We start from the raw sequence: 26872 nt of genomic DNA, 5'->3' as shown, positions 1-26872 counted from the left end.
TCCATACTCAAATAAGAATACAAAGGATACATTTTTCAGTTGTGTTAATGTTTAATATTTTCATGTAGCTACAGTGTGCATGAATTGTAGTCAAGGGGAGACAATCTTTGGAAAGCAACATCTAATAATCTCCCCTTGCACTCAAAACCCTCATCGCTTGAAAACGAATAGAAATGAAAATGTTTGCTTTGCAATGTCTTTTGAATTATGTTTTTAATATGGATATGGGATGGGTCTATATTTAGCTCACCAAGTCAGAAGCTTTCGCTTTGCAGACTTGTGGCTTTTTACTTTTTCTCCAACCTGGCTAAAGGGATGAAGCTGAACTTTGTGACGATAGCACGCAGTAAAACTAATGTTATCATTGTGTGGAATTGAGTTTTAATTTGTTTGAAATGAAACTTTGCTATTTGTAGCTGCACAGAGGTATCCCATTTTTCTTTGAAAATATCGATTTTGTTCAGAATCTTTCCCTGAAACCACAAGGTCTCGAGAGTAGAAACTGATTAAAGATATCTAGGACTATATGCTGTGTTTTTTTAGGGATTTTTATTCTAAATTAAAAATATATTTTCAGATTTAGAAAATGTTTAAACCATATCTTTTCAAAGAGGAACTACAAAATGGGATTTGAATATATAACTTAAGTGGTTAGGTGATATGGGTCTTAACATTGCATTTAAGATTATTGCACTATATAGCATATGTTGGTGTGTGGCTGCTTGTACTTGTCCAGACTAATGTCAAATATATAGTGCTAGCCCACTGAGATAACATGCTTCATATAGATGATACCCTGCTCAGACACACCATGTGACTTTCTGTCAGTAACCCAGCGTTAGAAATTGGCACTAGTCCTCTAGTCCTTTCCAAGCTGCCCAATAGTAAAGGTATCCCAAGGACTAGTAGAAATTGGCCCATTTTAAGGGTTTTGCTATATGTTATCATTATAAGGACAAGTGGACAAAAACTGTTAGTTTCTAACCCTGGTAACCAGCTGGTAATCGGCAGAACTGTGTGCGCACACCTCCAGACCGCTTTACCATGAATTTGACAGTTGCTATTTTTGTTCTTTAGCATGTACGTTGTCAAATGATCACCAAACGGAGAGGAGAATCTGTGTCATCGGTTGTTAACTTAAAAAAAATTAATCTCCCCAACAGGGTTTGATCCCCGGCCGCATCATACCAAAAGACATTAAAAGATGGTACAAGGACTGGTCGGCTCGGAGTCAGTATACTGTGTCTGTGTGTGGTATTCATGTTAATCTGTGGCATGGTATCTCTGTGGGCTAGCACTAGAAAATTGGTATTAGTCCGGACTAGTACAAGAAGCCACACACGCACACGTACATGCAAATCGCTATGTCAGTGCAATAATCTTGGACACGACGTTAAACCCCATTTCACCCCACCTCTTCATCTCCCTTGAGTGAGTGAGTGAGTGAGTATGGTTTTACACCGCTTTTAGCAATATTACAGCAATATTACGGCAGGGGACACCAGAAACGGGCTTCACACATTGTACCCATGACGGGAATCGAACCTGGGTCTTTTGCGTGACAAGCAAACGCTTTAACCACTAGGCTACCCGACCGCCCCATCTCCCCTGAGACTATGAACCCCATGGAGCTGAAACTTTGTATGAATGATCCCAGCTCTAGTGATTGCTTCTGTCAGACTTGCTCCAGTATTTTCTTCATAATTAGACCGCCTCTGTGGTCTGGTGGTCGAGCGTCCGCCCGGAGAGCGGAAGGTCCGGGGTTCGATCCCCGGCCGCGTCATACCAAAAGACGTTAAAAGATGCAACTTGTTGTTACCCTGTCTAGCGCTCGGCATTAAGGGGCTAAAACAAGGACTGGTCAGCTCGGAGTCAGTATACTGTGTCTGAGTGGGGTATTCATGTTAAACTGCGACATGGTATCTCAGTGAGCTAGCACTATAAATCGGCATCAGTCAGGACTAGTACAAGCAGCCACACAAACACACACACACATACATGCCTGTTGCTATATAAGTGCAATAATCTTGGAAGCGCCGTTAAACCCCATTTCAACTCACCTCTTCATCTCCCCTGAGACTATAAAGCCCATGGAGCTGAAACTTGGTATGAATGATCCCAGCTCTAGTGACTGCTTCTGTCAGACTTGCTCCATCTGTTTCATCATAACTAAGGAGAGATACAATACATTTGTTGGATCAGTGTGATGGTCCCTGTAATGATTTGTTTGTCCTTGAAAAGTGCTTCATTTTGAATTCCAACTATCAGAATGAAGGAAAATTTGTATGAAATTTGTGGAATCCTTATCAGGGTGATCTTTCAGCACTGGTGGCGGAGCAGTTCCTGGACCGTACAGCCTCCCAGCTCACCTACTACGGTCTGTGCGAGTTGAACACGTCAGTGAAGGAGGGCGAACTGTGTGTCTTCTTTAGGAACAACCACTTCAGCAACCTCTACAGAGTCAATGTGAGTAGCAATAATAATAAGACTAACTATCGTGATGATGATGATGACATTAGGCCACGCCCCCTCAAAAACTGATGGTACCTGATTGGCTGATAATAGAATGAGTGGACAAAATTAATGGTAAACTCTTTGATGGTAGTGAACCTGTTTGAGTGGGTTGTTGATCTACATAAAGAACATGTAAATTGCCTAATGGCCTGTACGTAGAGAATACTACTCTCTTTCTCGTTAGATTCCATTGTATCCAAACGAGTGGACTTTCTAACTGAGGGTAATGAGTGTGGTATTATATTTAATATCCATGTAAATATGCAATTAAGTGTAAGTACATGATCAATCAGCTGAATTTATGTTGTGTGAGTACCATTTTGGAAAAGGAAATCAGAGTGCTCACCAACGACGTTCATGTTAACTGTTATACTGACGCTATACTGAAGAAATGAAAATCAACAAACGAAGGGCAAGGTACCATCAGAATAAGAAAAGACAACCATGATCTACTTACAGAATTTTAAGCTAGAGATCAATAGGGAATGTTATTGTTCACATTTGGGATGTTTTGTGACACAAGATCAGAAGTCAGGAACCCTTCCACGGAGATTTCGATTTGATGTTTGTTTGGTTAATAAAGTGTTTGTAAATGTCTCTCGTTTTCAGGAGATTCTTTCTGTTCTGTCTCAGAGTAGTCAGGAATTTTGTTAAATCGATGAGTCTCATGATATTTTTGTGAATGAAAAACGTCGTTCCGGTGTGGCAGAGGTTAACCACAAAAATAAAACATGGTCAACCTTGTATGACACTCATGTGACAAATGGATTTAGTATCTCACATCTGCCACACATCTGTATGTGGGTAATATATGCTCATATATCGCCAAACAGAAAACACTTTGAAGTTTGGGGAACATTTTGAGTAAAGTTAAATGGAATCCAGTGTTTTGAGTTGGTTGTGGATCTCAATGGCCTAATACTGTACATGCTCAAATGAAAAGGACGTAAAGTAAGGACATAACGGTCAGATTGTAATAGCACCGAAGCTCTCTGTTGTCCCTAAACCTTGAAATAATTGGACCGCCTCCGTGGTCTAGAGGTAGAGCGTCCGCCCGGAGAGCGGAAGGTCCAGGGTTCGATCCCGGGCCGCGTCATACAAAAAGACGTTAAAAGATTGTACTTGTTGTTACCCTGTCTGGCGCTCGGCATTAAGGGGCTAAAACAAGGACTGGTCGGCTCGGAGTCAGTATACTGTGTCTGAGTGGGGTATTCATGTTAAACTGCGGCATGGTATCTCAGTGAGCTAGCACTATAAATCGGCATCAGTCCGGACTAGTACAAGCAGCCACACACACACATACACGTACATGCACGTCGCTATATAAGTGCAATAATCTTGGACGCAACGTTAAACCCAATTTCACCTCACCTCTCTGTTGTCCCTAAACCTTGAAATAATTAGTTGATTTATCATTTTGTCTGCCTAAAGTATTTGCCACACATAGTTTGAATGTTGTCATTGCAACTTGGCATTTTGTAACCTAAGATTGTTCATGCCTGTCTCCACATTTCGAAATACCTTCTGACAATGATTGGGGGCGGTCGGGTAGCCTAGTGGTTAAAGCGTTCGCTAGTCACGCCGAAGACCCGGGTTCGATTCCCGACATGGGTACAATGTGTGAAGCCCATTTCTGGTGTCCCCCGCCGTGATATTGCTGGAATATTGCTAAAAGCGGCGTAAAACCTCACTCACTCACTCACTCTGACAATGATTGGTAAAAAGACAAACTGTCCTGTTTGAGGTCTAGTACTCATGCAACGTCAAGTCAGCTGTTTCATTGAAAGGTGGTTAATGAATAGTTGACTTTCACTTTGTGTGAGTTTATTGGAGTATGAACCTTCATAGAATGAGGGCCAAGTGTTTGAATGTTGGAGCTTGAGATTTCCGAAGTTCTTTATTAATGAAACTGTGGCAGTAACATGTGTTGGTCATCATTGATCAATTGGCTGATCATTGAATGGGGACTGTGTCAAATAGATACTAAGGTAAATACACAGATTGCTGTATACTGTCACTGTCACTCTCAACACAGATCTCGTCAATACTATGATAGTTTGGATGTGCATTTCTTCATTTTGTTCATTAGGATGGGTTGTAGCGAGGATAGTCATGAACAATCATGCAGTCAAACTCTCTATCGTTTCTCAATGTATGCTAAAATGCTGAGTTCAAGATTAAAGGGATTAAATGATCAGAAACAATGCTTCTGTGTGTATTCATGCCAGGGAAATCCCAGAGGTTCCCCCAGGAATATGTAAATAGTCGGTAGTGTTAACAGCATTTGAAGAATACGGTCTCGTGAAAAACCTATGAAAGTCAAATTGTGTTGTTCATACAATAACTCAATTTTGCGGCCATGTGACCGACCTCTCGTCCAATGGAAAAGCTGTATATCGTGTAAGCTTCACATTAAAAAAAATTATTATGATTTAGGAACTCTGATTTACCAATAAGAATGAAGTATTTTCCAAATTTATGGTAGACTATACATGCCATATTCTGCTTAGTTGTTACTCCGGATCATTTCACTGGGAAGAGTTACCGGACATGTGATTTCGGTGCATGAGACTTCCAGGCACTTGTCCACTAACTGGAGCTATTGTTGACGTTAAAGGTATCCTGAGTGCTAGTGGAATTCTTGGCTCTTAAGTGGGTATCCTTACATGTAATCACTGCTCAGGCTGGTAAATGTTTCAGGTTAAGATACAAGGTTTCAGACTGCTCGACTGATTTTTGTTCTGTATCAAAATTTCTTCTGGAATCTAATTACGGAGCATGTGATTTCAGCACTTTCATTGAAATACTTTATTCGAATGTTGTGATATCTCTTCTCTCGGGAATTGATTTAATATGTTTAGAATAATTGATATTCGCAACAAGATCGAGATAATTTTTTTATTTCTACTTGCCCTTTAAGAAAAGTCCTTTTGAGTGTAAGTCTCTTGAAAAGTTTGAATTAAAGATTTAATGATTTCTCTAAATTGGTGTTACACACATTGAAGCCATTGCGGTCGCATCCAGAGCACAGCAGGCCTCAAAGTTGGGACTAAAACGGTCGCCAATGCGACCTTTTTTCAATTTGTGTATTGTCTAAAATTCCGAGGTAACCAAAATGACTACCTTGAAAAATATCTGTGGCGACTAAATTCTGTTTTATTTTAGTTGATAGTTTGGCAGCGGTAGAAACTAACAGTTTTAGTCCACTAGTCCTTATAATGATAGCATATAGCAAAACCCTTTAAAATGGCAAATATCTACTAGTCCTTATGATACCTTAACTATTGGGCAGTTTGGCAAGGACTACAGGACTAGTGTCAATTTCTAACCCTGGTTTGTATAGGTATATCCTTGCTTATCCAATAATCTTGTAACATAAATTGCATCATTTTTCAAGTCACAATTAACAAAACTCAAGTACAGTTTCCACTCATATACAATAATAGTTATTTGATAAAAAATAATTTCAAATTCTTTTGGCTACCTACACTATTGGCTCATCTTGTTAATTTTACCACTAGCTACCTGGAAAAAAATGCTTGTGGTCACATGGCTACTTGGTAAAAATTTAAACTTGATGTGTGCACAGATTCACCATGGGTCTTGGGGACACGAGTGGCACGGCATCTATGGCACCACATTTCACTGCACAGAGTTGTGTCCCTTAGGTGCACCAGAAGCCTGTGATTATGGGTTCACATCCCAGTTCACCCTGAGTATGTCTCTAGTTTTGTCAGCACCATACCATGCTCATATCTTTTTTTTAACAAAGTGGTAAATGTCTAAGTGGTAAATCATTTGGGTTTTCTTCCGACATCAGACTGACATGCCATGATACGGCCGAGATAATGTTCAAAGCAGTGTTGAACCCAACTCACTCACTCACTCACTCACTCACTCACTCACTCACTCACTCCGCCTCCGTGGTCTTGTGGTAGAGCGTCCGCCCAGAGAGCGGAAGGTCCGGGGTTCGAGCCCTCTGGCCGCGTCTTACCAAAAGACGTTAAAAGATGGTACTTGTTGTTACCCTGTCTGGCATTAAGGGGCTAAAACAAGAACTGTTAAACTGCGCATGGTATCTCAGTGAGCTGGCACTATAAATCGGCATCAGTCCGGACTAGTACAAGCAGCCACACAAACACACACACACATACATGCACGTCGCTATATAAGTGCAATAATCTTGGACGCGATGTTAAACCCAATTTCACCTCACCTCACCTCACCTCACCTCACCTCAACTCAACTCAACTCAACTCAACTCAACTCAACTCAACTCAACTCTCACTCACTCACTCACTCACTCACTCACTCACTCACTCACTCACTCACTCACTCACTCACTCCAAGCACCCACTCACTCATTCCAAGCACCCACTCACTCACTCCAAGTAGTATTTTCAATACCAATAAATCCATTGCTAACTCACTCACTCACTCACCCACCCACTCACTCACTCACTCACTCACTCACTCACTCACTCACTCACTCACTCACTCACTCACTCACTCACTCACTCACTCACTCACTCCAAGTAGTATTCTCAACACCAATATATCCATTGCTGTGTGGCTAATTCACCAACGGTCTCCGTCATGTCCAAGACTCATGCACAATGCAACATAGGTCAAGCCATCAGCCCAATAAACATAATACATTCTGCATACAAAAATTATTTTATTTGTTTTGTAAAATGTTCAAGTCAAGATGTATGAAATATTTACACTTTGTACACATATTGATCTTGTTGAACTACTGTTTGAATAAGCCACAGTGAAATATGAGTAAAATCAATACTCAAACTTTGTACCTGTTGTAATTGTACAATCTCAGCAGCAAAGTGCATTTCACAGAGTGTCATATTAATTATACATGTAATATTTGGGGAAATTTGGGAAAAAGCAGTGAATGGAATAAAAAAGGGACCAATTTCACACAGTGAGATAGTGGTTCTGGTACTGATACTCTGCATCTGAAAGTCCCTTTTTCATTTGAAGGTCATGCCCTCTGTCTTCTGAGAGTCTCTTTGTCACTTGAAGGTCACTCCATGTTTCTTGTGAGAGTCCTATTGTCCCTTGAAGGTCACTCTATGTATCTTGTGAGAGTCCTATTGTCCCTTGAAGGTCACTCTATGTATCTTGTGAGAGTCTCTTTGTCACTTGAAGGTCACTCTATGTATCTAGTGAGAGTCCCATTGTCCCTTGAAGGTCACTCTATGTATCTTGTGAGAGTCCTATTGTCCCTTGAAGGTCACTCTATGTATCTTGTGAGAGTCCTATTGTCCCTTGAAGGTCACTCTATGTATCTTGTGAGAGTCCCTATTGTCACTTGAAGGTCACTCTATGTATCTAGTGAGAGTCCTTTTGTCACTTGGAGGTCAGTCTATGTATCTTGTGAGAGTCTCTTTGTCCCTTGAAGGTCACTCCCTGTATCTTGTGAGAGTCTCTTTGTCCTTGAAGGTCACTCTATGTATCTTGTGAGAGTCTCTTTGTCCTTGAAGGTCACTCTATGTATCTTGTGAGAGTCCCATTGTCCCTTGAAGGTCAGTCCCTGTATCTTGTGAGAGTCCTATTGTCCCTTAAAGGTCACTCTATGTATCTTGTGAGAGTCCCATTGTCACTTGAAGGCCGCTCCCTGTATCTTGTGAGAGTCCCATTGTCACTTGAAGGCCGCTCCCTGTATCTTGTGAGAGTCCTATTGTCCCTTGAAGGTCACTCTATGTATCTTGTGAGAGTCCCATTGTCCCTTGAAGGTCACTGCCTGTATCTTGTGAGAGTCTCTTTGTCCTTGAAGGTCACTCTATGTATCTTGTGAGAGTCTCTTTGTCCTTGAAGGTCACTCTATGTATCTTGTGAGAGTCCCATTGTCCCTTGAAGGTCACTCTATGTATCTTGTGAGAGTCCCATTGTCCCTTGAAGGTCACTGCCTGTATCTTGTGAGAGTCTCTTTGTCCTTGAAGGTCACTCTATGTATCTTGTGAGAGTCTCTTTGTCCTTGAAGGTCACTCTATGTATCTTGTGAGAGTCCCATTGTCCCTTGAAGGTCAGTCCCTGTATCTTGTGAGAGTCCTATTGTCCCTTGAAGGTCACTCTATGTATCTTGTGAGAGTCCCATTGTCACTTGAAGGCCGCTCCCTGTATCTTGTGAGAGTCCCATTGTCACTTGAAGGCCGCTCCCTGTATCTTGTGAGAGTCCTATTGTCCCTTGAAGGTCACTCTATGTATCTTGTGAGAGTCCCATTGTCCCTTGAAGGTCACTGCCTGTATCTTGTGAGAGTCCTATTGTCCCTTGAAGGTCACTCTATGTATCTTGTGAGAGTCCTTTTGTCCTTTGAAGGTCACTCCCTGTATCTTGTGAGAGTCCTATTGTCCCTTGAAGGTCACTCCATGTTTCTTGTGAGGGTCCCATTGCCCCTTGAAGGTCACTCCATGCTTCTTGTGAGAGTCCTTTTGTCCCTTGAGTCTTTGTTGGTTTGTTTTACTAAGTCTGCTTAGCATCCATCTGTTGATGCATAATATCTGTGTTATTGCATCTGTTGGTGCATCTGTTATGGCATCTGTTGGTGTATCTGTACTGCATCTGTTACTGCATCTGTTAATCATGTTGGTGTATCTGTTACTGCATCTGTTAATCATTTGTTGGTGTATCTGTTACTGCTTCTGTTACGGCATCTGTTGGTGTATCTGTTACTGCATCTGTTAATCATCTGTTGGTGTATCTGTTACTGCTTCTGTTACGGCATCTGTTGGTGCATCTGTTATGGTATCTGTTAATCTGCTGTTGGTGTATCTGTTACTGCTTCTGTTAATCTTCTGTTGGTGTATCTGTTACTGCATCTACTACTGCATCTGTTCGTGCATCTGTTACGGCATCTGTTGGTGTATCTGTTACTGCATCTGTTAATCATCTGTTGGTGAATCTGTTACTGCATCTGTTAATCTTCTGTTGGTGTGTCTGTTACTGCTTCTGTTACAGCATAGCTTTGTGTATCTGATACGGCATCTGTTGGTGTATCTGTTAATCATCTGTTGGTGTATCTGTTACTGCTTCTGTTACGGCATAGCTTTGTGTATCTATTACGGCATCTGTTGGTGTATCTGTTACTGCATCTGTTACTGCATCTCTTGGTATATCTGTTGTGTATCTGTTACTGCGTCTGTTAGGGAAGAGCTGGTCACAAGAAGCTGTAGACTGATGCAGTCAGTAACAGCAAGGACAGCATCAGGGGAGACACATGGAGGGACGGCGCTGCTGCTAGCACTGAAACACCAGAGATAGGAGATGGTACTTTGAGAACAGGCCAGGAAGAATCGTTCATGTCAGATATACTTGATACCTACACGATACCATTCCTAGTTCCATGATGTACAGCATATGCAAGCATCGTGTGTTTTGTATTCTGACAATCTCATTCAAATCAGATCTTAGTTCTCTGCACCCTTAACAGAAATCTGAGGACATCCCGGGTCATGGCAGAACAACGTTCATCTGACAAATCAGGGCGTCGCTTACCAGATCAAGAAAGTGACAGTCGGAATGTGTTTTCATGCAACTTCTTAAAGGTTAACACGGGGTATTCCATACAACTGTTGTGGGTTGTACACCTGAATCCATCAAGATTGTCTATCTCTCCGTTCAATGAGTTAAAAATATTTGAAAGGGGAGAGAATTTGCATAGCCCATGTCAAGTACTGCCAAACAATCTCAGCCATCTATTCTTTTGTTCAGTTTTCAAATTTTAGTCAAGAACATTGTCAAAATGTTTTTCAAAGCATAGTCTCGAATGGAATGCCGTATAGTTCGAGGAAGCTGCTTTTTGATTGGTTAATGTTGACTTCTTGTTATAGTCATTTCATTGATGGGTCCAAGTTCACGAAAGGTCAGACTGACGTGACACGTAATGGGATGTCCTCAGATATTTGTTCAGCGGATGCGAGAACTAAGATTTGATTTTAATGAGCTTGTGTATTCTGGTAAGGGCACTAAATATGTCAATTATCAGCTTAGTTTGTTTAATAATTCTCAAAGTGTCTGCAGGTTACATGTCTTGGATATTTTCAAATTTTTGTCTTTTGTTTTAAGGACATGGCCGTCCCAAAATGCCAAATGCTCCCACAACTGACACAGTGACCCCAATTTTTTACCAAACAAGTTATCAACAATATAATAGAAATAATACTGATATGTGCTTGATTGATAATTGATATTAATTAATTACATGGACATGGAAGCCGAATTTCACTGGGCAAGGTTGCGTTTCTTAGGCATCACAGAAACTTATGATTGTGGGTTCAAATCCCAAACATGGTCTGATTATGTTTCTAAGTTTATCAGCACCAAACACATGGTCCGTGGTTTCACCAAAGTTATAACTGTGTAAGACTTACATCTCTTTTGGCGTCCTCCCACATCAGGATAATACTGTGCCAAAGACTTTTGAGTTTGTTTGAGCAAGAAATTGGTTCTTAGTACATTTTTAGCAAATTTTAAGTACCTTTTAATGTTATGTGGATTATATTAGCTAACCGCCATGATATTGCTGGAATATTGCTAAAAGCGGCGTTAAACCATACTCACTCATTTTTCAAGACACTTCAAACTAGTGGCTACAGTCACAGACTGAAATACTGTTGAAAGAAGCGCTACACCCTCACTCACTCAGGAAACAATGTTGTCAAGCCTCACCTGTGCAGTTGAATCCCTGTCCTGTGTAATACTCTTTCTGTCTCCGATATGCTTCCGTTGATTCCCCTTGACACTCCCCGACCCTCGGGTCCATGCACTGCGAGAACGCCTCGAACACACTGAACAGAAAAATAAACTTAAATATTTACCCCAGGGAATCGAGCCTCACAGATCTTGGTCGTAACGCACACACAAATATTGAATGAAGGACTCGTAATAATTCCGACAGCCAAACCACAAATCCAAACAATGCTTCTTCACGCCAGTATTGTTTTAGAACACACTACCCTCTGCACGCCAACTGCCGATCGGGACAAAGTTCGCGAGCACATTACACATAGGCCATGCTACAGTTTACCGAGAGTGAAAAATGTGGATTGTTTTTCAAATGATCTTGTGTCAACATCAGGTGGAGACATTTTTTTCAGATCCTGATTGACACGTTTTGTAATCGTTCCTTGAGGGATTGTCTTCAGGTGACTGGAATGTAACTTGTGTAATCGTCACATTCTTGAAACATTTGTGTCGCCTGCAACTTGTCAGAATAGTGTACAGTTTGAATTGACTTTCTCCCTTGATTCCCCCTCCCCCATCCCTCCCCCTCCATGCCCATCCGATGCCCATCCCATCCTTTCCCTAAAAGTGAAAGTTTGTAAAGTCCCACGGGAACTTCCAAGTCTTTGACCCAAGATAATTTCGCCACATTTTCTTTAATTCCACCACCTACGTAAATCAACTTTTGTCTTGCTTATGTGAAAAATGGGCTTGCTCATAACTTCATAAGATGAGCCTGTTCGATTTATTCAAATCTGTCATATGTTTCAGATTCTGAATAAAAAGAAATTGTGTAAATGATGTCATGAAACAAAACTTGATTATTATACCACGACCTTTTAGGTCGGGGGTGTATAGTTATACCAAGGTTCCGTCTGTCCATCCATCCGTCCGTCCGAAAGCTTTGTCCGTGCGATTTCTCTTAAACTATTCAGTGGATTCATCTCAAACTTAGTACATATAATCTGTGTCATATGGAGGGGTTCAGTCAAAAAAGAAAAATTGTTTTTATTAATTTTCCATTTTTTAATGAATTTTTCAAACCCTAACCTTATCCATTATTTAATTTGAAACTACTGACACACTAGGCGGGTCGGGGGTATTAGTGAGCCACACTCACTTTTGCCCTTGTTATTATAGTATTAATATAAACGCAAGTAAAACAAAGCATTGCCTCTCATTTGTATTCATTGTGGACCCAAAGGCAGGTCTCATCATCTTTGTGTAAGCACGATATGTTTACAAAGAATTTTCCTTTGAGGCACAGTTGAGTACCGTATTCGACGTAATAAGCGCCCAGGGCGCTCTCAAAATTAGAAATAGGGGGCACTTATTAGAATATTTTTTTGGTGAAAAAAAACAGATTTGAAAGATAAGTTTCTTGGTTTATGCTGACAGCCTGAAATGTTTATATACGACAGATATATTTTTCCAGAATTTAATTGCCCATAATTAAGGGTGCATATAACAATAGAGTGAATAATAAATAAGTCTTTTGTACATTGATCAATTGGAAGGGGTGCTAATTGGGATTGTTCACGTGCCGATATATTAGCAGTATAGCCGTGGGCGCTTATTACGTCGAATACGGTAATATATTATGCTTGGTTTTATCTGAGGGAGCCGAGTTGTAGCTTTTTATACCATAATAGTCTGTGATAGCATTTAACAAAGCATGAACATGCCCCTGTTCCATCGCAGAGGACACAAGTATTAGATAGATTATTAGGGAATCAAATCCACAACAAACTTCTACAAAATTCTGTGGCAGATTCTAAAGAATTCTTTGATATTTAAAATATCTTTCAGATATACTGCAAGCTATTGCATTGTCTCCTGTTAACAAACTTGACAGATGAACTATAGAAAGTTATGAAGAATGGCCTGACAGATAAATAGTTTTACTATCTGCTCCAAAATGTTGCATAAAACGTAATGTTGCATAAAACGTAATGTTGCATAAATGTAATAAAAAACTTGCTATTTTGTCGGTAGTTGCATACCCAATCTCTAAATGCCAGGGGCGGTTGGGTAGCCTAGTGGTTAAAGTGTTCGCTCGTCACGCTGAAGACCTGGGTTCGATTCCCGACATAGGTACAATGTGTGAAGCCCAGTTCTGGTGTCCCCCGCCGAGATATTGCTTGAATATTGCTAAAAGTGGCGTAAAACCATACTCGCTCACTCACTCACTCTCAATGCCACTCAGAAATCTTTTTCTATTTCTTCTTCGAATTAGCTGTTTTAATGATAATCAAACTAAGAGACAGATCTTGTTCAACAAAACATTGCTGTCCCACAGACAAGAGGTGAATCTGTAAACACGGAATCCTCCAGCATCATATTAAGCAGAGATTAAGTCCTGTCAGCCATCAAGAGTCTCTTGTTTCTATAGCATCAGCACAGAGGGGGAAACTTTTGTCAGTATTGACCCGTGATCATCGTGTCTTGGCAGTCACGGGAATGTCATCATCCCGAGGCAAGGGAGGTAACTGACGTCAAATTAGGCTAGAATTATGGAGTCATATTTTGGCGGAACTAGTAGGTCTATGTTTTGTCCAATCCCATAACCATATCAACATAAGCAGCATGCAACTACTATGCCAAATTTGGTTGATTGCAGGATTTGCAGAGCATGTGTACTGTCAAATGGGCATTGACACATATTTTCCAAATTTTTTAATGTTTTTAATCATGGTAGTAAAGTGATATGATGTGCGTGGTAAAACCCATTTTATTACAATAAGGATTTTTTTTATCGATCAGATTGTCATTTTTTTTATAGCAAATGCAAGTGATATGAGAGTTTGAATCTGATTTGTCAGTGGGGGGGACATGGGAGGGACAAAACTCGTAATAGCCACTGGTGGTGCTATGATCGAGCGCAAAAATTTCAGCGTAGTTTGGCAAGGATGGAAATTGGACTTTTACATTCAGTTAACTCCCTTGACTCTGGAAGATGCTGGAATGTGTGTGACATGGCCACAGCAATCAAAGACATATCACAAGCTCATATGTAGACATTCCTTTGTACATGATTCACTTTGGCAACTTTCGGAAGTTTCCGGGGGAAGGTGTTAAAGAGGTATTTGATAGCAATGTTTGACTTTAAAATTCTGCTCCCCTTAGAAATCTCAGTTAATAATAGTCCATGAAATTACACTATTCCCCCTGGGGATTCTGGGTTATAGAACTGGTCCCCAGAAACCTATGCTAGTCATAAGGGCTAACTTAATGGATCGAATGGTTTACCGGTAGACTTGCTGACTCTTGCCAACAAAAGGAAATACAACAGACCCACAGTTCTGATCCATCTTCAAACTCAGTGAATATCTTTTTACGTAAACTACGATGTTTGATTGACAAGTCCTGAGCCTCGCATAGAAGGAATTGTGTTATTGTAAAATCTTTAGTTGTGGACATTCTGCAAATACTTGAAAAACTGCACGCTCCTGAAGATGTTCTTGTCACAGCAGAACAATTTGCACAATTGACTTAAGTTTTTTGTGGCTATATCAACATCATGTAACGTCCCCAACGGCGTCCTCCCATCAGTCAGATAGCTTAAAACAACACACTACCTGATTCAGCGTTAGAAATTGGCACCAGTCCTGTAGTCCTTGCCAAAGTGCCCAAAAGTTAAGGTATCATAAGGACTAGTAGAAATTTGCCATTTTTAAGAGTCTTGCTATATGTTATCATTATAAGGACTAGTGGAATAAAAATGTTAGTTTCTACTGCTGCTGCACCGATAGTCCCCAACTGTTACCTGTATTAAAATTAATTCCTTCACAGTTTCTTCAACAACAAAATTCACTAAAATTTAATTCCTTCGATGTGAGGCTTAGAACTGATCAATCAACCCTCGTAGATAATAAGCAGCTGTAATTAGAATGTTGGCCATTTTCATTTCACTGAGGCTGATGAGACCCTTTTCAATTTCTGGGAAATTTTTGATTTTCCTTGGAAGGTGTTTAAGATTGGTATTGGATAACAATGTTTGGCTTCAAGATTCTGTTCCCTTTAGTAAGATCAGTTACCGTATTCGATGTAATAAGCGCCCCGCTCTAATAAGCGCCCACAGCGATATTTGCTGATATATTGGCTAGTGAATAAGCCCAATTAGTATCCCATTCGATTGATCAATGTACACAAGACTTATTTATTCGGTATTATACGCACACGTGTGTTATATGCACCCTTATTTATGGGCAATTAAATTCTGGAAAAATATATCTGTCGTGCATAAACATTTCAGGCTGTCAGCACAAACCACGAAATATATCTTTCAACTCTGTTTTTTTTTCACTAAAATAATATTCTAATAAGAGCCCCCTATTTCTAATTTTGAGAGTGCCCTGGGCGCTTATTACGTCGAATACAGTAATAAAAGTCCATGTAATAAGTTTATCACACTGAGGATTCTGGGTGAGAACTGGTTCCCTGTAACCTATGCTAGTCATAATGGGTGACATAATGGATCGGGAGGTCAGGCTTGCTGACTTGGTTGATGTATGTCATCATTTCCCAACGGCGTGGACCGTTGCTCAGAATATTGATCATTGGATTGTTTACAAGTGCCATCGTAGGCTGGAATATTGCTGCTTGTAGCATTGAACAACAAACAAACTTACGAGCATATATGTGTATGGTTGCTGTCGTGCCGGGTAGCGATACTGTTAAGCTCCTCCCTCTCACGCCGACATTCCTCTAGGGCGGTCAGCACGGTCTGAATGTCACAGCTGGTCACCACTGCAAGCAACAACGTCAACATCACGATGAACAATGGGAGGGTAAACCTGGGGTGTTCAACAGAACAACGTATTATGTGTGTAGTGAATGATGGAGGCGTATGTATGGGATTCATCTAGACCTGCCCAGAGGCAAATATTTGGTCCAAATTCTGCTGCAAATGTTTATTAAAACTTCCCAATTTATATTGATTTACTTCTAACTTGTCATGACTTTGTAGAGGTCACGAGTTTCACTGATATCAGTACCAGTAATAGTGAGGAGGCTATAATGAGTACTTAAACATTGTTATACAATGATAAAATACAATGTTACGTCTGGTTGGATCATTGGTACCATGTCTAGAACAATGGATTTCTTGTTTACTGGAATTGTTGCCTTTGAGTGTAGCCAGATATGATGACAGCACATGTTTTTGCCTATTGTCATTTTGGGATTTTAATTAGGATAAGAACATGTTCTGAATTTAACGGGGGCGGTCGGGTAGCCTAGTGGTTAAAGCGTTCGCTCGTCACGCTGAAGACCCGGGTTCGAATCCCGACATGGGTACAATGTGTGAAGCCCATTTCTGGTGTCCCCTGCCGTGATATTGCTGTAATATTGCTTAAAGCGGCGTAAAACCAAACTCACTCACTCACCCACTCTGAATTTAATGGATTTTTTTAGTGAGTGCCTCAATCAGCAATGTTCTAGCAGTATAATGGCTGCTTGGGAATTATTGAAGCTGGGATTTTATTGGGATATGATGACACACAATCAGATTGTACGTTTCATCCACCCAATCGTCATTCATGAATTTTCATGACAGGCGTACTAGATTCACCATACCCCTGACTAACTTCTGGACCAATCTGTGAGTAATCTTGATACACGCAACATACTAAGGCAAAACATTAACATGACAGTCCATATGTTCTTGTGTATACTTCACATTTCTTAGACACATACAGAAGTTCTGACTTTCAGAAGCAATAGCATTACTGCTAGACTGATAACAGAAATGTCACAAAATGCTTTCGTTTCATTGACGATATAAATTTGTTCTCTCAGGTCATCAAATTTAAATAAGCACCCTTTTGTTAATTTTCTAAGTGCCCACTGTGCTTACAGCAAATACAGTATATATTAATATTGCCTTGTTATGAAATTCTGCAACATTGCTGATTCAACATCCCGCCAATATTTACCCAGTATCAAATGTTGCTTCGAAACAGATCCGGAAAGCAGTGGATTACTATGTAGTCCGAAGAACAATACCCCTAAACTGACATAAATCCTCGAGTCACCCAAGTAGCACCATTTTTAATATTGACGAACATGGCGAGGGTCCTTGGGAAGTTTCTAATAACAAGGTAAAATGTTAATGGAATGTGTCAGAACATATGAATCTGGTGCAAAACCTTCACGCTTCCACAAGAACCAAGATAATATTTGTCAAGGCTTATCAATCGCCCCAGAAACATCTAGCCAAGTCCTATTCATCATTCGTCACCAGTTTAAGTTCTTTCACAGAGAATAAATGAAAAATACTCAATCTTGCACCCGGCAATATGCACTCGCTCGCTCAAAAATGCAATTGACTTTGTCCTCCAAAAACTAGTTTCAACAACCTGTGTTGAACAAACGGTGCAAGCATTCCAGATTTCTTATGAAATATATTTGACAGTTCATGTCAACAGCATGATATGTTTAGATTTTACCAAGTCTGTTTCTTCACTTTTAATCTGCCTATGGGATGCTAACTATTCTTATAAGATGTCCAATATCTTCATGTCACAATATGTCATTACAGAACAAATTGTTGAGGTGTTAAATGCACACAAGCATCGAACATCGTGGTCAGATTGTTTTTAACCAAGTTGCTTTTTCACTCACCGGAACATAAATTTTCATTTGTGAAACTGTATCACATCTTGATAATGCAATTTTTATGTCACATTTTGTCTTTTTGTCTATGTCCTTGCTAGACTGAATCATGCTGTCTCTACTCACCTAGTAGTAACCGACTTCTGTCTGTTTTTTATCATTGACATCACAACGTTTGTAATCTGATGACAAACATACTGGTTTGTGAGTTGTCATTCTCATCCAAAAGCAGATATTTTTTTAATATTATTATTGTTATTGTTATTATACATTAGAGGGGGCACAGGTGGCCCAGTCGTCTAAAGCGCCGCAATTCGCTGTGCAGAGTTGCTTCCCTTGGGCGCATCAGAAACCTATGATTGTGGGTTCGAATCCCGGTTCGCCCCAATTATGTTTCTAGGTTTGTCAGCACCAGACCCGTGCTCGTGGGTTTCACCGAACTGGTAAACTTCTAAGACCTGCATCACTTCGGGCTTTCCTCCAACATTAAGCTGACACACCGCGATATAACTGGAATACTGTTAAAAGCGGCGTTAAACCCAACTCACTCACTATTATACATTAGTGTAACACACTTATCCAGATACTAGTATCTGCTCAAATGCAGTTAATTTGTTTCCCATCCAGTGGATCCGTATAGTTATCATTCTCAGTATACAACCCATAATAACTATTGACTGTACATCATAACCTTTAAAACTGATATTTACCAGTCCAGATTCTCACATTTTGCAAATGTTTTAACACAGATATCCACAAGTTGAAATATATTGTTTCCATAACATTACTTACCAGTATTTATTTTTTGGGGGAAAATTAGATTTCAGCAGATTATTTGCCCAAGGACAAGTGAAAATCCACAACCCTGAACTGTTTTCTGGTTTTACAGTGTTATGGGACATCCGAAGCCAGGGATTAAAATGTTTTTGTTTTTGTTAAATGTGCCACTCACAAAGGATAGTTAGGTGTTCCTTGGGAATCTGAGTGTGCCAACAAGAGGAAATACAACAGACCCACAGTTCTGATCCATCTTCAAACTCAGTGAATATCTTTTACCGTCAACTACGAGGTTTGGTTGACAAGTTCTAAGCCTCGCATAGAAGGAATTGTGTTATAGTGAAATCTTTAGTTGTGGACATTCTGCAAATACTTGATAACTGCATGTTCCTAAGTTTGTCCATTTTCAAAAATTCTCAGACCCTGCTAATTTTAACACAAAAAGACCTAGTCATGAAATTACCTTGTTTTAATTCTTTCGACATCATGTTCAATGCACTGTATGTTGATGGCTGACATATTTAATGACGTCATCCCTGAAGTAACTTAGTTAGATCTACACGCCATTCACACAACGTTCAGTCACAATTTTTCACTTTTTTCACAGGAATATTACACTTTGGTTTGAGACGAAAGTCGCTACAAATAGATATTTAACCTCGAAGAAAAGCAAAATGTTATTTCCTTGCACTAAAAATAGACTACAGGACTTTATTTGCCAGTCCACAGGGACTGGCAGTTCCATGAATTACCGGTCCAAGCCTAATTTTACCGGTTAAAAACTGGTAATTACCAGTAAACGGAACATTGTCATCAGTCAGACAGCTAAAAATAACAAACTGCATGATTGCACAGATAGTCCCCAACTGTTACCTGTATTACAATGGTTTGGCACAACAGCTGGTGACAGAAAAAACAGAAAGATCATTGATTACTTCACATTTTCTTCACAAAAAAAATTTCACTAAAATGCAATTCCTCCTTTGTGAGGCTTGGAACTGATCAATCAACCCCTCGTAGATAATAAGCAGTTTTTTTAATTTGCCCCTTTCATTTACTGAGGCTGATAATACCCTTTTCAATATCTGTATCCCATCAGTGTTTGAAATAAATAGAAAAGCCAGCCTGCCATCGATCCACAGAGTTTAGGACATGCAGGCCCTGACTATATCGTTCAAGGGGTCATTTACAAAACTGCAGCTTGTTGTGACAGATGAATTGATTCATAAAGTTAATGCAGGCCATGAGGACTCATACAAATTTGAGTGAGTGAGTGAGTTCAATTAAAAGTCACGTCGGCAATATTTCAGCCATAATGTGACTTGAGTAAGTTATACAATATTTATAAAAACTGTCGACGAAGGACAGTATAATAACTAGCAATATATCACAGATTGACTTAAAACTAGTTGTAGAACATTAAAAATATCTGATTATTGAGGTACGACACAATATAAAAATGGGGCTATAGATCGCCAGCAACAAAGTTAAATTCACCTTACTGGGGACCAAGGGGACTTACGGTACCTCTGCTACCTGCATGGTTCCCCAGCAGGATTTACACTTCCCCAAGTTACTGGCGATTGTTGTGAGTTAAGCCAGAGCTTAAAAGTGAACAAATATTCTGCAATTAAAATAGAGGTAGATATAAATATACTTTAAAAGAGGTGGTCTTACATACCCTCTCAGGGGACAATGATTTTACGCTACTTCAACCCCAGTCGAGGGTATAGCCACGAAAAGTCTCAGTTACTAATTATATACTATCGACTTATAAAATACATAACTTTTTACATCAAAATGTGTGAATGAGTTCTATATCTTTTAAAAAGTTGATGATTAAACGTGAGTTAACATGGCTAAAAAGGTCCTTAACGGTTTTCACACTGAAATATTTATCCCTTGTGATACAAATTTGAAACTAGGGGCCAAAGACGAGATTTACCTGCCACGGGCTACAGGCAGGTGCTTGTTTCGACCACTGTATCCAATGCACATTCACATTGATTTCTCATGGTTGTCCACTTTACTTGTTTGTTTGTTTTAAATACTTGTGGCTTCATACATAAACTTTCCACAAGGTATTTGTGTTCAGAGAATATTAATTTTAAGTATGGCCTTTAGGCATAGGAACTTTGCCCTCAGGATTTAATAGTGCCAGGATTTAAGAAGACTTTAAATCCCTGAAACCACAAAGTTTATCCCACAATGAACAATAAAGACTTAGAAACTGGCACTTGTCCTAAATAATTGTCCTTGTTAAACTGACCAATAGTTAAGGTATCCTAAAGACTATTAGAAATTGGTCCTTTTTAAGGGTTTTGCGGTATGTAATCATTATAAGGACAAGTGGGCTAAAACTGTTAGTTTCTATTGCTGTCAATATGACAAAATTATGTGACGGAAAAATCACTACATTCCCCCGTCTCGTCTGCTAGTTAAAGTGTAAGTGCAATTTCCGTCTCCGACTTGGCTGTTTAGTTTTGACACTATGGCAACATTGTACTTGATTTTGTAGATGGTGCAGTTAGTTATATCACAAGTTGACAAACACTCCGCTTGTTTATGTGTGGACATACTGCAGGGGCAATATTGAGATACCAAATAATAAACGGTGGCGCCAATTACATGCTGTTTGTAATAAGATAGACAGGGCATTAAATGCCCTTTGATTGGAATGCTTTCCTTAGGAGTGTATTTGAAAGAGATGATATGTTTTATTTTTGCATATTTGATCAGTGGTATAAAAATGATTTTCAATAGCACTTTTCTGTGCAGTAATGAAGAATACATTTCCTTGATTTGTTAGGGTCTTGGAGGGTGCTGAGTGTGCACATTTGTCTGTTGTGCAGGCGGGACAGTCCTGCTGCTAATTTGAATTCGGGAACTACCCAAAGGGTTTTATCGGAGTAAAAATATCCCCCAAATTATAAGTGATTGTCCAAGGACTCACTAACAATCAGCCACAATCAGCCACAGGTAAATTCCTGGTACTGTCCCAAACTATAGAGTTACATTTTTGAGAATCTAGAATGGAACTCTTGAAAATAATTCACAGCTTTCAATTTGAAAGTTATAAAGAGCAGATGAATCTTTGTTTTCTCTATGCTGTTAATACAGGGTGCTTATAAAGATAACTTACAGATTGGCCTTACAGAGGGGGACTTTTATTGAAGAGGGCCACTTGATACGACACGTTTGTAAATTTAAGATGTTTGATGCGGAATTAAAATTACCAAATACTCCTCAGTATCAATTTTTTTATGGCTTGAATGTTCAAAAATGACATTTACAACAACAAAATTCAGTTTCAAAATGCTGCAGTACGACAGTGGTTGTTGGGGAATGAGGAGCATTCTAGACATAGAAGTGTTCTTGGATTCTGATATTCAGATCCAGATTTACAGAAGAGATTTCAAAATGTCCGAATGGAAATAAAAAACTATCCAAATCCTTGGACATGATAATTTATGGTTATATTATAGTTTTGCTAGGAATGGAGTGAGTATGGTTTTACGCCAGTTTGAGCAATATTTCAGCAATATCAAGGCGTGGGGACACCATAAATGGGCTTCGCTCATTGTACCCATGTGGGGAATTAAACAGAGGCACTGCAGCGGGAGAAACTCACATTTTTAGTTCACTAGTCCTTATAATGATAACCTATAGCAAAAACCTTAAAAATGGCAAATGTCTACTAGTCCTTATGATACCTCAGCTATTGGGCAGTTTGGCAAGGACTGTATGACTAGAGCCAGTTTCTACCGCTGGGCAGTGGGCTAGCCTAGAGTTCAAAGCTTTCACTCGTCGCGGCGAAGACCCGAGTCTGATTCAACACATAGGTACGATGTTTGAATTCCATTTCAGATGGCCCTCTCTGTGATAGTGTTAGAATATTGCTAAAAGCAGTGTAAAACCCAACTCACTCACTGATAACAGGACCAGTAGGGAAAAAAACATTAATACTTACTTTTATATTATCACACTGAATGCAACACAAAAATTCCTGTGAGGTTTAGAAATAAGGACATTCTAAGTTTGGACAAAGTAATGTTTTTGTCCTATATTCCCTGTCACAGCACTTGATATTAATACTATCCGTGGTAATATTGTACTTGTTCAGACAACAGAAAGTCTGGCTTGAACAGTACCGCCAGATCTGACACTTTCAAGGGGGCCCAGTCGTCAAAGGCGCCACGACTCGCTGTGCAGAGTTGCGTCCCTTGGGCACGCCAGAAACCTATGATTGTGGGTTCGAGTCCCGGCTCAACCCGATTATGTTTCTAGGTTTGTCAGCACCATACCCGTGCTCGTGGGTTTCACCGAAGTGGTAAACGTCTGAGACCTGCATCACTTCGGGCTTTCCTCCCACATTAAGCTGACACGCCGTGATATTACTGGAATACTGTTAAAAACGGCGTTAAACCCAACTCACTCACTCGCTCACTCTGACACTTTCATTGACAGGTCTAACACATTTGATTTTAGCTGACAATGTTTTTTTTACACTTTTAAGAATGACACGAATGAGGTGGCAGAAAATTAGTATTTTGAACATTATGTCATGTACACAAGTATTCAGTTGTCAAATAGAAAACAATAAGGGTCAATTTGCTGATATATTTATGAGATGGATTGGCCCCTTTTCTTATTAGACGGCATGTTTTCTAAGTCAGTTGTGTCCAAGGTTGTGTTGGCAAACTAGTGGGGATTCTGGGATAGAGTACGTCCCCAGCCACCTGTTCTTGTCACAAAAGGTGAAGATCCGAGTTAAGTTGGGTCTTTAGCAACCCATGCTTGCCATATTAGGCGACTATGCTTGTTGTAAGAGGCAACTAACGTGATCGGGTGGTCAGGCTCACTGACTTTGTTGAATTGTGTGAATTGATGCTCATAATATCAATCACTGGATTGTCTGGTCCCGACCCAATTATTTACAGACCGCCGTTATACAGCTGGAATATTGCTGAGTGCGGTGTTAAACAACAAACAAGCACAAGAGGTGACTAAATTGATCAGGTGGTCAGGCTCGGTGATTTGGTAGACTGCATGTCATCATACCCGGATGGCGTGGGTTGTTGCTCATAATATCAGTCACTGGATTGTCTGGTCCACAGCACAACATTTACACACTGTCATATGGGTGGAATATTGCCGAGTGTGGTGTAAAAATATCAAACACACAATCAATTGATATCATACTGAAAAAACTATTTGCAAGCCCCATGCCTGTCTGGTTTAATGTTCATCTAGGTTTCAATAGAGCGTCCAACTGGAGAGCGGAAGGTCCGGGGTCAATCCCAGGCTGCGTCATACCAAAAGACGTTAAAAGATGGTACTTGTTGTTACCCTGTCTGGCGCTCTGCATGAAGGGGCTAAAGCAAGGGCTGGTTGGCTCGGAGTCAGTATACTATGTCTGAGTGGGGTATTCATGTTAAACTGCGGCATGGTATCTCAGTGGGCATAAATTGTCATCAGTCCGGACTAGTACAAGCACACGCACACACACACACACACACACACACACACACACACACACACACACACACACACACACACACACACACACACACACACACACACACACACACACACAAGTGCATGCACATAGCTATATAAGTCAGCGTTAGAACTAAACTGAAAAGCTTTACTAGCCCAGGTAAAGATAAAATGCTTTTCTAATGTTAAAACAATGGGGAAATTGGAAAATTTGTACTAGCCCGCAGGAATTACCAATAGCCCCGGGCTAGCGTGCTAGTGTTAATTTCTAACCCTGTAAGTGCAATAATCTTGGAACCCCATTTCACCTCGCCTTACCTCCGCTCTTCACAAGTATTGACCACTCATGGTCACTCCTGTGGGTCATTGAGGGCCCGTCTAAAAATCGGTCGTCTAAACACGTCACATGATGCCCAGAATGAATCTCACAGGGACAACTTCCCACTTATCGACCAGGCGTTGAGTATTAAATAATTATTCAGTTCTAAATATCTACTTCATTTGTAGTCACACCTGTTCGTTAATACCTTGACTAGGAAACTCACCTTGAATAAGACAGCTTAAAGCAATGGCAACACACACATAGATCCTCTCATCTCTGTAATCCATTTCTAACGACCACACTCCCAACGTGAAAAGTTTGAAGCCTATTTGCACCTAGCAAATCCTCATAAAAGGAATCCCCTTCAGCACGAAATTGGCCGCTCTCCGACCACGTCTTATGAGCTCTGAGTTTAACCTCGGTTTGCTGCCGGACCAGACTGTTGATAGTGTGTGTGCCCAGTTTAGCATCCAGCCGACACACGGGAATTATTTGTCAAACGCTCAAGGGCAAACAACTCTGTTTATCAGCTGTTCTTGGAAAACAGGAAATTTAGATACCTGGTTGCGGGGATTACATCATATATATTTTGATTTAAATTAATTATTTGTTTGGGGAACAAAAATTTTGCTTTTGTTTTAAAGAGCAAATTCAAATTTCGATGTGTTTGTTGTATTTGAAGTGTGATAATCTTTCCTGAATCCTTTAAGTTCTTTATTTGTCTTGGAGGTGGTCGGTCTTCATTTTGGCAGCACGGTGACATCTGCCCATTGAAGCCACAAAGTTTGGTCAGAAACAATAACGGTAATCAGGTCATGTATATATCTTTGCAAGGGTCTCAGCCCCATGAAGCCCTTGGTTGGAATAGGTCCCTAGCACCCTGGGCCCTGTTCCACAAAGCGACCTTAGTGCTAAGTTGGTCATAACTCCCATACTTTACCATAGGCTTACGATCAACGTAGCACTAAGATCGCTTTGTGGAACAGGGCCCTGGGCTGGTTGTAAGAGGGACTTGCTGGATCAGGTGGTCAGACTCAATGACTTGGTTGATAGCATGTTTTTTGTACCCAGAAGGCATGGATCCTTGTTTGTAATATTAATTGCAGAATTTAACCCAAGTTTGCTTGCTCACTCTCTCACTCTCACTGACCCACTCAAGCAGCCACCCAATCACCCACTCACTCAACTACTCAACAACTCACTCACTCACCCACTCACTCAACAACTCAACCACTCACTCACCTACTCACTCAACCACTCACTCACCCACTCACTCACTTACTCAACAACTCAACCACTCACTCATCCACTCACTCAAATACTCAACCACTCACTCACCCACTCACTCAAATACTCAACCACTGACTCACCCACTCACTCAAATACTCAACCACTCACTCACCTACTCACTCAACCACTCACTCACCCACTCACTCACTCACTCAACAACTCAACCACTCACTCACCCACTCACTCAAATACTCAACCACTCACTCACCTACTCACTCAACCACTCACTCACTCACTCAACAACTCAACCACTCACTCAAATACTCAACCACTCACTCACCCACTCACTCAAATACTCAACCACTCACTCACTCACCCACTCACTCAAATACTCAACCACTCACTCACCTACTCACTCAACCACTCACTCACTCACTCAACAACTCAACCACTCACTCACCCACTCACTCAAATACTCAACCACTCACTCACTCAACCACTCACTCACCCACTCACTCAAATACTCAACCACTCACTTACTCAACAACTCAACCACTCACTCACCCACTCACTCAAATACTCAACCACTCACTCACTCAACCACTCACTCACCCACTCACTCAACAACTCAACCACTCACTCACCAACTCACTCAAATACTCACCCACTCACTCAACAACTCAACCACTGACTCACCCACTCACTCAAATACTCAACCACTCACTCACCTACTCACTCAACCACTCACTCACTCACTCAACCACTCACTCACCCACTCACTCAAATACTCAACCACTCACTCACCTACTCACTCAACCACTCACTCACCCACTCACTCACCCACTCACTCACCCACTCACTCACTCAACAACTCAACCACTCACTCACCCACTCACTCAAATACTCAACCACTCACTCACCCACTCACTCAAATACTCAACCACTCACTCAACCACTCAACCACTCACTCACCCACTCACTCAAATACTCAACCACTCACTCACTCAACCACTCAACCACTCACTCACCCACTCACCCACTCACTCACCCACTCACTCAAATACTCAACCACTCACTCACTCAACCACTCAACCACACACCCAGTAGGAAAAAATTCAATTTTAAACAATTAATAGATCAGCCTAGTTCATATTTAGCATTACATTGATAAATCA

The 26872-nt window shown here is 40.5% G+C and overlaps 2 protein-coding genes across 2 annotated transcripts in view; one reads left to right on the top strand and one right to left on the bottom strand.

Moving 5' to 3' along the window:
* LOC124151664 (ubiquitin carboxyl-terminal hydrolase MINDY-1-like) overlaps positions 1–26872 on the top strand; it is a 49356-nt gene that overhangs the window by 7587 nt on the left and 14897 nt on the right. Inside the window, exon 5 of the mRNA XM_046524244.2 lies at positions 2324–2466. Within this exon, the coding sequence (XP_046380200.2) occupies positions 2324–2466 (143 nt within the window). The remainder of the gene's footprint in view (positions 1–2323; positions 2467–26872) is intronic.
* On the bottom strand, positions 8292–24901 carry LOC124151665. The gene is made up of 4 exons (XM_046524246.2): positions 24691–24901; positions 15886–16003; positions 11201–11319; positions 8292–9775 (listed from the first exon to the last, which is right to left on the bottom strand). The coding sequence occupies exons 1-4, from the start codon at positions 24752–24754 to the stop codon at positions 9690–9692; spliced, it is 387 nt and encodes a 128-aa protein (XP_046380202.1). The 5' UTR covers positions 24755–24901; the 3' UTR covers positions 8292–9689.

This window comes from Haliotis rufescens, unplaced genomic scaffold, assembly GCF_023055435.1.
Source record: "Haliotis rufescens isolate VD_foot unplaced genomic scaffold, xgHalRufe1.0.p SCAF_6, whole genome shotgun sequence".
In the NCBI taxonomy this organism is placed as follows: domain Eukaryota; kingdom Metazoa; phylum Mollusca; class Gastropoda; order Lepetellida; family Haliotidae; genus Haliotis; species Haliotis rufescens.
Note: the sequence above shows the minus strand (reverse complement) of the source record. Positions and strands in the feature narration are given on the sequence as shown.

What these genes read in the sequence shown, in the direction of transcription:
- LOC124151665 (XM_046524246.2), bottom strand. Translation starts at nt 24,754, where the DNA reads ATGGATTACAGAGATGAGAGGATCTATGTGTGTGTTGCCATTGCTTTA. An exon ending in AACCATACACATATATGCTC is followed by an intron (nt 11,320 to 15,885) that starts GTAAGTTTGTTT and finishes TTTTCTGTTCAG; the next exon opens with TGTGTTCGAGGCGTTCTCGC. An exon ending in ACAGGGATTCAACTGCACAG is followed by an intron (nt 9,776 to 11,200) that starts GTGAGGCTTGAC and finishes CTGGTGTTTCAG; the next exon opens with TGCTAGCAGCAGCGCCGTCC.